Source organism: Rhinatrema bivittatum, chromosome 9, assembly GCF_901001135.1.
Source record: "Rhinatrema bivittatum chromosome 9, aRhiBiv1.1, whole genome shotgun sequence".
NCBI classification, from domain to species: domain Eukaryota; kingdom Metazoa; phylum Chordata; class Amphibia; order Gymnophiona; family Rhinatrematidae; genus Rhinatrema; species Rhinatrema bivittatum.
The window spans coordinates 10,872,203-10,887,306 of NC_042623.1; the positions used below are offsets into that span (position 1 = coordinate 10,872,203).

The 15,104-nt window shown below is 47.7% G+C and overlaps 1 protein-coding gene across 3 annotated transcripts in view; it reads right to left on the reverse strand.

The window, feature by feature from the left end:
• The window catches only part of CAMK1D (calcium/calmodulin dependent protein kinase ID), a 385,522-nt gene that overhangs the window by 25,230 nt on the left and 345,188 nt on the right, over window positions 1-15,104 (reverse strand). For all 3 annotated transcript variants that reach the window (XM_029615125.1, XM_029615123.1, XM_029615126.1), the window contains 2 exons: window positions 10,411-10,523; window positions 8,533-8,611 (listed from right to left, as the gene is read on the reverse strand). In XM_029615125.1, coding sequence (XP_029470985.1) covers window positions 8,533-8,611; window positions 10,411-10,523 — 192 coding nt within the window. The remainder of the gene's footprint in view (window positions 1-8,532; window positions 8,612-10,410; window positions 10,524-15,104) is intronic.

Below are 15,104 nucleotides of genomic sequence, written 5' to 3' on the forward strand. Positions count from 1 at the left end.
TTTTTGCTACACATTCAGCGACGAGGACTGTTAGCCCCCACCCGATCTTTGTTCGAGGGATACTGTGACTCTCCCAAGGCAATAGGGGGTCTCATATCAAAATTATACCAGTTACTGATCTCTCAACCGTTTAGCAAACATGCGTACATGCTCGCATGGGAAGCGGATCTACAGACCTCCATAACTGAAGACGATTGGGCGTCCATCTTTTCAGCAGTCTCCCGTGGTAACATATCCACCCGGATTGTCGAAGCCAACTATAAGACGCTCTACCGATGGCACCTGACCCAAGCTCGGCTGCATCGATGTTACCCCAGAGTGGACCCTCATTGCTGGCGTAATTGTCACCACGTTGGAACATATCTACACATGTGGTGGGACTGTGAATTTATTCAACCTCTGTGGTCCTATGTCTCCAAGCTATTGTCTGACCTCTTTAATGTCTCTTATACCATGAACGTGGCGAAAGCGCTCCTCTTTTTTCCGGAGGATTCTCTGTCACCTCCGGCTCAGACTTTCATGCGTCAAGTCTGCACTGCTACTAAAATGGAGATTGCTTACCATTGGAAACGGGCTCATCCGCCCACCTCAGAAGAGCTTTTACAACGCCTAGATAGAGCCTGCACCCTTTACCGGCTCACGGCGTTGAAGTACCACCGTCTTCCTAAGTTTAACCAAGTTTGGGGCCCTTACATATCGTGGCGATCTTTGACTTTTACGAGTTAATCATAGACTGACTCTTCAGTTCTAGGCTCAACCATATTGTTTCCTACCATATTGACAGTGTATGTGGAGTTTGGAGTTATGGTTTCTTGACTGCTTAGAGTTTTGTTGACACCACATGGCATGCGGGAGGGGGGGGGGCAACTGGGATCATTCTGGAATTTCTTATCTTATGGTGTATTACCTATTGTTGTATAATGGAAAAATATGCTGATTTGTTTGTATCTGTTTTCCATGTTATCACCTGTTAATATCAGCAATAAAAACTATAAATCAAAAAAAAAAAAAAAAAAAAATGAAGCAGATTTGTTAGGCAAGACTTCCCTTGGGTAAATCCATGTTGACTGTTTTCCATTAAATCATGTCTTTCTATATGCTCTACGATTTTGATCTTGAGAATAGTTTCCACTATTTTTCCTGGCACTGAAGTTAAGCTCACTGATCTATAGTTACCTGGATCGCCCCTGGAGCCTTTTTTAAATATTGGTGTTACATTGGCCACCCTCTAGTCTTCAGGTACAATGGATGATTTTAATGATAGGTTACAAATTTTAACTAATAGATCAGAAATTTCATTTTTTAGTTCCTTCAGTACCCTAGGATGCATACCATCCGGTCCAGTATGCAGTTTGTCAATCTGGCCTACTACATCTTCCAGGTTCACAGTAATTTCGTTCAGTGATTTCGTTCAATATGAACTAATATAACGTAAGCTGCAATAAACCCAGCAACTGCACTGTTATCAAGATAGTGCTGCTCGAACTTACATTATATAATGAAGGACTGAAAAGTATTACTAGTATGATTAGCATCTGTTGTCACTGAGATGTGGACCTAGAATGAATTATTTGTAACAAAATTAGATAGGAACCTCTACAGTATCTTGAAAATGTCTAACTATGAACTAAAATCTGTATATGCTGTGATGTTGAATCAGAAAGGTAAACACTAACACAAAGCACATGATCATTGACCATGCATATGAATGCAAGTTCTGTAAACCGTTGTGATCTTCTTTTGGAACGACAGTATATAAAACAAAAACATAAATAAATAATATGCTGCCGTACGATATCATATGGTGAACAGTAATGCGTACAAAGCTTCCGTTTTCCTGCATATATACACCGCCATACAATATCATATGGTGAAGAGTAACGCATACAAAGCTTCCGATTTCCTGCATATACACACCACCATATAATATCATATGGTGAAGAGTAACACGTACAAAGCTTCTGATTTCCTGCATATACACACCGCCATACAGTATCATGTGGTGAATGGTAATAGATACAAAGATTCCAATTTCCTGCATATACACACCGCCGTATAATATCATATGGTGATGAGTAACGCGTACAAAGCTTCCGACTTCCTGCATATATACACCGCCATACAATATCATATGGTGAAGAGTAATGCATACAAAGCTTCTGTTTTCCTGCATATATACACCGCCATACAATATCATATGGTGAAGAGTAACGCATACAAAGCTTCCGATTTCCTGCATGTACACACCGCCATACAGTATCATATGGTGAATGGTAATAGATACAAAGCTTCCGATTTCCTGCATGTACACACCGCCATACAGTATCATATGGTGAATGGTAATAGATACAAAGCTTCCGAGTTCCTGCATATACACACCGCCATACAATATCATATGGTGAAGAGTAAAGCATACAAACCTTCCGATTTCCTGCATATACACACTGCCATATAATATCATATGGTGAATGGTAATGCATACTAGAGATGTGACTCGTGTGATCGATCGTCTTAACGATCGATTTCGGCTGGGAGGGGGAGGGAATCGGATCGTCGCAGTTTGGGTTTTTAAAATATCGTGTAAATCGAAAACCGGCACACTAAAACATCCCTAAAACCCACCCCGACCCTTTAAAATAAATCCCCCACCCTCCCGAACCCCCCCAAAATGCCTTAAATTACCTCGGGTCCAGAGGAAGGGTCCCGGTGTGATCTTTTACTCTCGGACCTCTGTGCGTTGTAGAAATGGCGCCGGCGCTACCTTTGACCTGTCATATGACAGGTCAAAGGTAGCGCTAGCGCCATTTTGTTTTTTTGTCCCCCGACGTCAGGAGCGTAGGAGATCGCTTCCGGACCCCGCTGGACCCCCAGGGACTTTTGGCCAGCTTGGGGGGGCCTCCTGACCCCCACAAGACTTGCCAAAAGTCCAGCGGGGGTCCGGAACGACCTCCTGCAGTCGAATCGTGTTGCCATACGGCCGGCGCCATTTTGCGCAAAATTTCTACAACGCACGGAGGTCCGAGAGTAAAAGATCACACCGGGACCCTTCCTCTGGACCCCAGGTAATTTAAGGCATTTTGGGGGGGTTCGGGAGGGTGGGGGATTTATTTTAAAGGGTCGGGGTGGGTTTTAGGGTTGTTTTAGTGTGCCGGTTTTCCCGCCCTCCCCCGATTTACGATTTTTTAACGATAAATCGGGGGAATTGTTATTGTATCGCGGCTCTAATGATTTTTGACGATTTAAAATATATCGGACGATATTTTAAATCGTCAAAAAACGATTCACATCCCTAATGCATACAAAGCTTCTGTTTTCCTGCATGTACACACCGCCATACAATATCATATGGTGAATGGTAACACGTACAAAGCTTCCGATTTCCTGCATTACACACCACCATATAATATCATATGATGAACGGTAACACATATAAAGCTTCCGATTTCCTGCTTACAGACACTGCCATATAATATCATATGGTGAACGGTAATGCATACAAAGCTTCCGATTTCCTGCATTACACACCACCATATAATATCATATGGTGAACGGTAACGCATACAAAGCTTCCGATTTCCTGCATTACACACCACCATATAATATCATATGGTGAACGGTAATGCATACAAAGCTTCTGTGTGCCTGCAGCATCTTGCGGATTGATCGTGTCAGGATGTTAGGAAGCTCTACAGTCAGACAGGGCATCCTGGGGATAGGGGATGTTCAACGTACTATCACTATCCTTAAGTGCAATTCTCACATCCTACATTTCAGTCAAACACCCTAAGCAAAGAACATTATCAAATGTCAACCTGCAATTCCAGACTGAAAAGGGTTTCTTAAGAAGCTGCCAGCTGGGGCTTTCACAGAACAAAATTACAGCTTGTGGCAAGCTCTGTGACAGTGGCTGAAAGCTTTGCTCACGTCCCAGCACAAAGTGACTTTCAGCTGTGTCGTTATGTTCCACTTCAGGACGATTATCCGGAGCCCAGCCTGTCTTTTTCACTCGCTCACATGTCATTTGTGTCTTAAGTGAACCCTTGTGGGGCCCAGTCAGCATGATTACAACCAATACCTCAGGCCAGGAAAGACGCAGCAGTGAGAAATGAGCTATGGCTCCCCATGAAGCCATCGCACACCTCAAAGGGAAGCAGGGAAGGTCCCTCGGGGAAGAGACTGGGGCGCGCGCATCTCCAAAGTTAGGAGCGCTATAGTCTGCAATTACATCAAGCAAACTGTGGCACTGCTTCTCTAAAGTAATGTGTTTCTCTGCACCAGCAGGCCGATGCTGTACCATACGCTGGCTGCAGCGTGCGGTTTAACCTGCGACTGGATGCGCGTTTCGGATGCACGCCCGTATCCCCTGATGCAAAACGGGGGTTAGCGCGTCCAAGTCGCGCGTCCTATCGTGCGCGTAGGTAATAGCGCTCATCATAGGCAAATGCGTGTTTGTGAGGCTTTTATCGATTCCCCTTCTATGCAAAAAAAGCAAAAAATGTGCGTCTCTGGTGCACATAATTTACTCTCAAAAATGAATGCCAGCTCTGGAGCTGTCGTTAAGTCTCGAGGAGACCAAAAAGAGTACAGAAAAGCAGAAAATACTGCTTTTCTGTACATCCTTCGACTTAATACATGGCGGCGATACTAAGTTAGAGGAACTAAAAAATGAGAAATGTCCCAAAAAAACCAAACCAAAACCAAGCGTGCTGGCGGTCAGGTAAGGAAAACAGACGCTCTAAAACCGAGCATCCGTTTTCCTAAGTGGCTGACCGCCAGCACTCCCGGACGCCCGCTGCTGAGGAGGCGCTAGGGGCGTGCAGTTTCCCCGGGCGCCTCCTTCTTACCGCTGCAGCCCATTTGCATTTAGCATTGGGCGCCCCGGAGAGGTGGATCAGTGCGTGTTAAGGGAGCGGGCGATCGTTCATGTGTCCCCTTTAACGTGCACTGATATTGCATCGGCCCATAAATGAGAGAAAAGCCTGGAAAAGGCAGGGCCTTCGAGTCTGCCGCCTGCTACCTGCCAAGGCACCGTTGTCTGATATTATAAAATGTCGGCTAAGCACGAGCTTCGGCTCTTGATTTCTCCTGGGAGGCTCATTGAAAGCGTGCCAGGTGGCTCGGTGGCCATGCCGTAAGCGCCATGCAGAAGGCAGCCGCTTCCATTCCCGCCTCAGATCTTTCTGGGTTGGCCATGATCACAGGTCCTGGGGGGTGGGGGTGTCAGGACTCCTCTCATGCAATGGTGACCCCTAGTGGCGGGGTTTGGGGACCCACGCTTGAAGATTTCTGGAAGAAGTCCTGATCCCAGGGAAGAGGTGAATGAAAGCTCAAGGCTCTCTGGCCCTAGCAGGACCATTTCCAAGCCCAAGAAAGGAGCAGGAGAGTACTGCCAGGCCACAATGATGCGAAGTATGCAGTTCACGGAGGGCAATCCGAATGGCTCTCGCATGAAGCCATTTTATTTATTTATTTATTTAGCATTTTTAGATACCGATATTCAGGTAACAGAGTTACCAATCACGTCGGTTTACATTCCAACAATAACCATGACATGAGAATGTCTTACATTAAACCAGGGAAACACGTTGCTAGGATGGATCAGGTTTCTGCTCAGCGCTTTCCTTCTCCTCCCCCAAGCTTCCAGGGCACTCAGAGCTGGGCTCCAGCCAGGAGCTTTCCCCATGTTTTAGCCCCTTCTTTCATGCCGCAGTCACTCTAGTGCAACACCGGTCCTGCAGTGCCACAAATGGGTTTGCAATGAATATGCACGAGATAGATTTGAGTTGCCTGCCCTTGGCTTGTTGGTTACAATAGTGGCTGCAGAACATGAAAATAAGGGTTCAAACCCAGCTTTTACAACTGACATTCCCTGCGACTTTGAGGACGTTTTTTTCATCTCCCATTGTAAACTCTTATGAGCAGGGACCTATCATACCTGATTGAGCTGAAGGTGGATAGGCTCTCTAAAAATATAAGGATGGTTTATGTTGCACAATGACTGACTTGCCCTCCCCTCCCCAGGGGCAGATGTTTTATTGTGGAAGTCAGTCACAGGGAGATCAGGACAGTGGGGACTGCGAGGGAAGGTAAGGAAGTCTGCGTAGTAATGTCACAAGGAGTGCAGGACGGTGATATGCATGGAGGGTTAGGAAGTCCGAGAGAGTGCGGCTTGCAGTGCATGGGTTTAGGGGGTGGCATGGTGGGGCAAATGACAGGGAATCCCGGATGGTGACGTTGTATGTGTGAGTTTAGGTGGTCTCATTGTGGAAGAAAATCACAGGGAGTGCTAGAGGGCATGGGATTCGGACGCCTCAGTGTGCAGGTAAGTGACAGGCAGTGCTAGAGGGCAGTGTGTGAGTGTGTGGGTTGGGAGGTCTCAGTGCAGGAGTAATTTACAGGGAGAGCCCAGTAGTGGTCTGTGGGGGGGAATGGGAGGTCTGACTATGGGGTAAGTCACAGGGAGTGGTGATAATGTGTGCAGGGTTACAGGGTCTCACTATGGGGTGAGTCACAGGGAGTGGTGATAATGTGTGCAGGGTTACAGGGTCTCACTATGGGGTGAGTCACAGGGAGTGGTGATAATGTGTGCAGGGTTACAGGGTCTCACTATGGGGTGAGTCACAGGAAGTGCTGATGACGGTGCGTAGAATTATGAGGTCTCAAAGATGGGGGCAAATCAAAGGGAGTGCTGATGGTATGTTAGGTTATGGGGTCTCACTATGGGGTAAGGCACAGGGAGTGCTGATGGAGTGTGGATTATGGAGTCTCTCTGTGAGGATAAGTCACATTGAGTGCTGATGAAGGTGCGTGGGGTTACAGGGTCTCGCTGTGGGGGTAATTCACAGGGAGTGCTGATGACGGTGCATGGGGATTAGGGTGTCTTTTTGTGGGGATAAGTTACAGGGAGCGCTAATGAATGTGCATGGGGTTACGGGCTCTCAATTTGGGCATAAGTCACAGGGAGTGCTGATGAGGGTGTGTTGGGTTATGGGGGTCTCATTGTGGGGGTAAGTCACAGGGAATGCTGATGAGAGTGCATGGGGTTTAGGGGGGTCTCACTATGGGTTAAGTCACAGGGAGTGCTGATGAGGGTGTGTTGTGTAACGGGGTCTCATTGTGGGGGTAAGTCACAGGGAGTGCTGATGATGGTGTGTTGTGTAACGGGATCTCATTGTGGGGGTAAGTCACAGGGAGTGCTGATGAGGGTGTGTTGGGTTATGGGGGTCTCACTATGGGGGTAAGTCACAGGGAATGCTGATGAGAGTGCATGGGGTTTAGGGGGGTTTCACTATGGGGTAAGTCACAGGGAGTGCTGATGAGAGTGTGTTGGGTTATGGGGGTTTCACTGTGGGGGTAAGTCACAGGGAGTGCTGATGAGGGTGTGTTGTGTAACGGGGTCTCATTGTGGGGGTAAGTCACAGGGAGTGGTGATGAGGGTGTGTTGGGTTATAGGGGTCTCACTATGGGGGTAAGTCACAGGGAGTGCTGATGAGGGTGTGTTGGGTTATGGGGGTCTCACTATGGGGATAAGTCACAGGGAATGCTGATGAGGGTGCATGGGGTTTAGGGGGGTCTCACTATGGGGGTAAGTCACAGGGAGTGCTGATGAGGGTGTGTTGGGTTATGGGGGTTTCACTGTGGGGGTAAGTCACAGGGAGTACTGATGAGGGTGTGTTGTGTAACGGGGTCTCATTGTGGGGGTAAGTCACAGGGAGTGCTGATGAGGGTGCATGGGGTTAGGGGGTCTCTTTGTGGGGGTAAGTCACAGGGAGTGCTGATGAGGGTGTGTGGGGTTAGGGGGGTCTTTTTGTGGGGGTAAGTCACAGGGAGTGCTGATGAGGGTGCGTGGGGTTAGGGGGGTCTCTTTGTGGGGGTAAGTCACAGGGAGTGCTGATGAGGGTGCGTGGGGTTAGGGGGGGTCTCTTTGTGGGGGTAAGTCACAGGGAGTGCTGGAAGTGTGAAATTACAGTTCTGTTTATTTTTACCCTTTCATAAGATTTACCTCAAATGCTTATATAAAACCTTTCCATATGTTTTAAAATCCTAATTTCCTCCCAATCAATCTTCTGCTCCAGGCAGATAAAAGTTACTTTTGTGGCTATTGGTTCTGTGCACACTTTGCCCGTCAAGATGAGAATAAAACAATATTGAAAGAAATGAATAAGAACATAACATAAGAACATAAGCAATCTGTGAACATATGGTGCAAGGCTATTTCTTTTTGTTCAGGTAAAGCTCATTTTTCAAAGTCTCGCAGACTGAATGCAAATCAGATTTCAACAGTCAGGAGTGGAGGACACTTCCTGTCGGCCTGGGTCGCAGCCTTCGTTAGGCGTGCGGTCAGTGGACTGACGACGAGCGGCCTCATCTTTGAGCCCTACCCCAGCTCTCCAGGACCAGGCAGAGCCAAGGACAAGACCCAGCCCTGTTCTGAAGCAGGAGAAGGGACGGAGAGAGCCCGAAAACCCCACGAGCTGGCGGCACAGGGATCGAAACGCCGCGGGCTTCCCAATCCCAGGTCCCCCTGCTCACCATGGGTGCCGGGAAGCCTGCTCACACGTGTATCTTTTATTCGGATCCTTCTCCATCAAATGCTGAATAAAATCTTTAGCTGTTAAAGAGAAAAAAAAAAAACAGAAGAGAAAGCCTGTGGAATATGCTTCATCGGCAATCATTTGACTAAAAGGCAATTTGGTTAGTTTAGCGCCCCGGCTTCCTGTGGAAGGATCTGGGAATGGTTCCAATCTCAGAAGTGAAATCTTGATTACGATATGGACTTATCCTCACTGTAAATAAATTCTGCTCCCCACTTTTGCTCTACGAAGGCCTCTCGCCCCCTTTCAGCTCTACGTGTATAACACTCGAAGGCTCGGCTTCCCATCAGCAGCAGAGCAGCGCGGTATCGACTTAACCTCAGTGAACGGCCTGAATGTGGATCTCTGCCCCCAGTGGTGCGCAGGAACCGAGACGCTGACATCTCTTCCCCATGATTTGCCCTGGGAAGAAGATTGATCCGGTAGCTCAGGTGCTGTCACTGTGCCAGCTAAAGAGAACCGTGTCCTCCCCGTGGCTTGTGTTACCCACAGTGCCAGCTAAGGGGAACCATGAATTTTCACTGGTAAGCACGCTGTCGTTATCACAGAACCCCATAGCAACATCTTAAGCAATGCAAGGAAGGCCCAGAAGAAATCTTCCAAGCCGATTTGCCCAAGTAACTGCCAGTTTACCCCAGCGCACGGCGCTGAATGCACACTCCTGTGTGGGTCAATATACAAAGAACCGCCCTGGACAAGGAGAGATATCCTACAAGTGGTCATGCCGTACGGCTGGCAGCTGGGCTATATCCTTAGCAGGGCGGACAGGACTAACTGGGTCAGCTGGTCTTTATCTGTCATCATGTATTATGCTACTACATATAGGGGCAGATTTTAAAAGTTACGCGCACAAATGTTCGCCCCATTTTATAACATGCGCGTGCAGCCGCGCGCATGTTATAAAATCAGGGGTCGGCGCGCGCAAGGGGGTACACACTATTGCGCGGGCCGAGCCCTCAGGGACACCAGCTGTCTTTCCCCGTTCCCTCCCCCCCCACCTTCCCCTAGCTGTCCCACCCCCCAGCTCAAACCCCCCCCCCCCGTACCTTTGTTGTGGAAGTTATGCCTGCCAGAGGCAGACGTAACTTGCGCGCGCCGGCCAAGTGCTGGAGCGCGATCTCCTGGCATAGCGGCAAAGGGCTGCTGTGCCAGAGTCCTTGGCCACGCCTCCCAGCCATGCCTCCAGACCGCCCCGCCATGGACCGTGTGCCCCGCCCATTCGCGGGACAGGGGCGGGGCATACGCACGGCCCGGGGCTTTATGTGCGTCACTGGTCCTTTTGAAAATAGGCCCGGCGCGCCTAGGGCTTTGAAAATCCGCCCCATACTGTATAAAACTACATCTGTGCGTGCATATATAATATATAATACACCAGTAGGGTTCTAATTTGTTAATATTAGAGGAGGCAAACAAAAGCTAAGAACCTAGAGATGCAGTCACTGAAGATCGACTCTAGGATGGTGCAGGTTATTCAGTGAATGAATTATCCAAAGGCTGGTCCTGGGTTTTACTTTCAGTAGCAGACGGGTTTCTAAGAGGCTTGAGGAAAGGATTCAGGAACGGTGGAAGCCTCGCCAGGTTAGCCTTGCTAACTCTGCTTTCAGATTTAAAGCTCTGTAGGCCGGTTACAGCTCCTCTATCCTGCCGGTGCACGAGCGGTGGTGTCGAACAATCAGCCGGGTTCACTTCTTGTGAGCAAAGTCTGAACTACTGCTTCAAAGGCACAATCCAAGGAAGTCCTAATGTGACAGACAGGGCTCCGGTACATAACACGGAGCAAGAATATCAAAACCGCTGAAAACTGAACATAACGTACCTGAGTCAGATATATCGTCCCAGTACGGAGAGTCAAATTCATATTCTGCCTTGAGAATCTGCTCAAAAAGTTTGGAGTCATTCTCATCATAAAAAGGAGGATATCCACAGAGCCTGAAAAACATAAAAGTATGTGAGCCCGAAATACAGGGGGAAGCTATCAATATACAGCAAAAAGCATCCAACATTCAGAGCTTGATATTCACTTCCGACACAGCTGGCTAAGTGGTGCTGTCTGAATATTAGGCCATGTTTAATGGCCCCCCCCCCCTACTTAGCTGGCTACTTATCTGGGATGATGATGCCAGGGGGATGTGGGTGAGAGGTGGAGGAAGATGGAAGATGGAAGATGATGATGGTGGGGGAAAGGGGAAGAGGGAGAGGAAAGGGGATGATGATGATACCAGGGGACGGAGAGAAAGGGAAGATGTTAATGATGTCAGGGGAAGTGGCAGGGGTGATTGTGATGGTGCCAGGGGAGTGGGTGGGGGTGGAGGTGGAGGGAGAGGAAAGGGGATGATGATGAGGCAGAGGGGGGAAGGTGATGATTCCAGGGGAGATAGAAGAGAAGGAGATTATGATGCTGGAAATTGGGGGAGAGGGAAGGGAGGAGACGGTGATGGTGGTGGTGGTTGAGGGGGAGAGGGAAGGTGATGATGATGATGTCAGTGAGGTAGGGGTAGAGAGCACATGGAAATGAGCCCTGGGCCAGGTGTATCCCAATATAAAAAAATTGGGAACCACTGCCCTAGGGTGGGAGTTACAATTACTAAAAAGGAACACTGGACAAATTAATAATGATATTACAGCAGACAATAAAATCTAATTCTATATCAATCATAGACTCCAACAAGAATATCTGGTCCAATATCATAACAATAAGCTCTTCACTTCATAATATTATAAATAAATACAAGCATCACAGTAAAATTATTCCACCAGAAAAAGCGAGACTATGCAATGAGAAACACTGGGAGCAAAGAGAACAGATTTTCTTCTATTTATTCCAAAATTGTTATATGCTGCCTTCTGGTCTAAAAACCAATCAAAGTGGTAAACAATTGTTTAAAAAAAAACCCACAACACATAAAATACATAAAAACAAAATCTACAAGTTCAACACACCAATCCTAAGGATGAGTCCTCCAATCCCAAATCCAAAACTGCTTCTCCATGCTCTGCTAGTCGTAGAGGAAGAAGGCAAAGGCTGAAAGGGGCTACCAGTGGAGAGGGTGGAGGCCACTACTTTAACGATTCTGAGCTATGGGCAAGTTCAAGAAAAGGTCATGGTGCTTGGGGAGTTGGTGTTGTGCTGCATGTGGGAATTTGTCTGCTCATCTATCCAAAGTGAAAGAATTTGGTCTTGTGATGCTGTATGTAACGCTGCGCTAGCCATGGCATCTGTCCTGTGGCCAACGCATGATAGGCCTCACTGGTGCATCTGCTTCTCAGACTCTTAAAGGGCCATGGGCGTGAAAATCCTGGCGGTGCGCCAGAATGGCATTACAGTCCCAGGATACTTATTTATTCCCACTCTCTTGCCCAGCACAGAGAACACGTCAAGACTGTTCTGCAATAACTAAGGCAGAACAAACTGTATGCCAAACTGGAGAAATGCTCCTTCGAGCACATGGAGTTACCATAATTGGGCTCCATTGTTTCTAGCCAAGGACTCAGCATGGATCTCAATAAGCTAGCGGAAATTCAGAATTGGCCTCAACCATTGGGTCTCAAGGCCCTCCAGTGATTTTTGGGTTTCGCTAGCTACTACAGTCAGTCCATCAATAATTACTCTGCCCTAGTGGCACCACTCACCGCTCTAACTAAGAAGGGCTCTGACACCCGAAACTCACCAGAAGATGCAGTCCAAGCGTTCCACAAGCTCATGTTGGCCTTCCTTATGGCTTCTTGGCTTCAACATCTAGAACTCTGGAAACCCTTCTTCATGGATGTAGACACCTCATCCATTGGGGTCAGCACGTACTTTCTCAACACAGTGACAAGGATAAAATGACCCTATGTTTTTTCTTCTCAAAATAGTATATTTTCACAGAGAAGAATTATACGATTGGAGATTGAGAGCTCTTAGCAATACAACTCACCCTGGAAGAATAGAGGCACCTCTTGGAGGGGGTTGTTCATCCCATCACCATCTATACAAACCATAAGAAATTCTGTGTCTACAACAGGAACAAAAGATACATCCCCAGCAGGTGAGGTGCTTGCTTGTTTTCAATTGTTTGGATTTCCAGCTGACCTACCACCCAGCCAAGAAAAATCAATGTGCTGACACACACTCCTGCTCTTTCAAGCCTCTAGATGCTCAAGAGATTCCACAGCACACAGTTGATCTGTCCAAAATCCTATCACCTCCATCCAAGTACTAACTACCTGGGAAAAACGTGGTGCCCAACTGCCTTCGGGAGAAAGCCCTCCATTGGACACACGACTCCAGATAATCAGGCATCCTGGCTTCCGCAAGTCATTGGAGTTCCTTTCCCAGCCACTATTAATGGCCTCAACTTTCATGGGATGTTCGGTTCTATGTCGAATGCTGTCCCATCTGTGCTGCCAATAAACCTTTTCAGACACGCCCATGAGGCCTCCTACAACCGCTAACCATCCTGGAAAAACCATGGACACACATATCTATGGTTTTTATAATGAACCTCCTGCCCTCCAAACAGTGTGTAGTGGTCTGGGGCACCATGGACTGTTTTTCATAGATGGCACACTTTGTCTCCTCTTCCAAGCCTACCTATGGCTTCTGAATTGGGACAACGCTTCTTCCACTATGTGTTTTCCCAGCACAGATTGCCCCAGCACATTGTCAGTGACCGAGAAACTCAAAACATATCCAAATTTTGAAATAATCTGTGCCGGAAATTTCACAATATCCTTGACGTTTCCTCCGTTTATTATCCCCAATGAAATGGACAAATGGAGCACATCAGCCAAATCCTGAAGGCTTTTCTAAGAGCCTATATCAGAGACAAACAAGATGATTGGGTATCAGTGTTACCTTGGGTATAATTTTGCCACAACAACCACATGGGAGAAGCAGCTGGATCTTCGTCTTCCTCCGTTGTGTATGGGCAACATCCTAAAATCTTGGTTCTGATACCAGTAGCTGCCTCTTGCCCAAAGGCGGAAAATACTGTCCATAGTTTCAAGGAACTTTGGAAAAGGACTTGCCAGCTCCTTCTCCAAACTGCAAAGTGATACAAGAAGGTGGCTGACAAGAAGCACCATGTAGCGGCGCAGGGAAAGAAGAGTCACGCCAGATAGGAGTCTTAGGGAAGCAAGCATCCTCTGATGATTCTCTGATGATCCCAGACTGAGGATGTTGTTTTTATTATATCGAGTTACAGAATTCCACAGCAACTACTATACAGTATATGATTGGCTAATACATCCTACGTGCTAATACAACATGTTGCCTGCGTGCATGCCTACGTAGCTATGGCTACAATCTCTCATGCTGTGCCGGTTTCTATGTCAAGCTATCTGTGTCAAAAGTAAAAGTTGTTTATGCTGTGCTTAAGACATGCAGACTTTGTGTCTGTTCAGAACGAGATAGGCAAAATGCTGAGAATGTTTATGCAAACTCAGCGAACAGTGTTAATGTAGGCCTTTCAGTGAGGAGTGCTTATGCAGGCCCTTCAGCCTCTGTGGTTTGCCAACAGGAGAGAAAAAGTTTGCATAGCAACAGCACCATCCAGCACTTCAGTTAAAACTAGGGGGTAAGGTTTGGTTAAGCATCCGGAATCTTCACTTAAGGATTTCCGCTGTGAAGTTGCCCCCTGCTTCATTGGATCCTTCCCAAAACTCCACCAAATGGGTTCCAACACATACTAGCTTCAGTAACTTACAACATTACAGACACACATCTCTTTCCATGTGTTCCTATTGAAGCCCCTGGTTCTCTCATGGAAAACACGGCAGGCACCCCCGAACTGTCGTACCTATTGACCCAGACAGAGAATATGAAGTACAAGAAACTCTGGCCGTTAAAAAGATATAGGGAAGACTCCACTCTCAATCTTGTGGAAAGGTTATGGTCCGGAGGAGAATACGTGGGAACCTGCCAACAATGTCAAAGAGCTTCTACAGTGTTACGAGTGTGGACCCTTGGACTGAGGTAGATTTGGTACCACCTGCAGGGAGGAGCCCCGCAGATCCCCATTATCAGCTGGTGGTGCCAGAGGCCCAACTGGAGCTTCACCTATTCCAGCCCTCATTCCCCTTAGGTTGAGCCCTTGAGTGCCGGGGCCAGCAGGTCTTAGGCATGGGCCTCTGCTGATGAGGTGAGGATCCGCTGAGTTGATAGAATGGCAGGCCAGGGTCTAGCACAGGAAATATAGGCGAAGTCAGAGTCTGGTAGTGATCAGTGGTGGGCGGAGTACAATCAGAGTCTGGGTCTAGGCAGTGGTCAATGGCAGGCAGAGAGCAATCAGAGTCGGAGTTCAGGCCAAGGTCAACACCAGAAATCCATCCGAAGGGTAATGAGAAGCAGAGACACTGAGGAAAGGGAGGCGAGGAACAGCACAAGCAGGAGCGGAGACGCTGAGGGCTGACCACGAAGACAACCAGGAAATGAAGACTGACCACGAAGATGAGAACTTAGGGACACAGACCAGACTGCCAGCACAGGAACCAGGAACTCAGGAACACAGACCAGGAACAGGAATACGC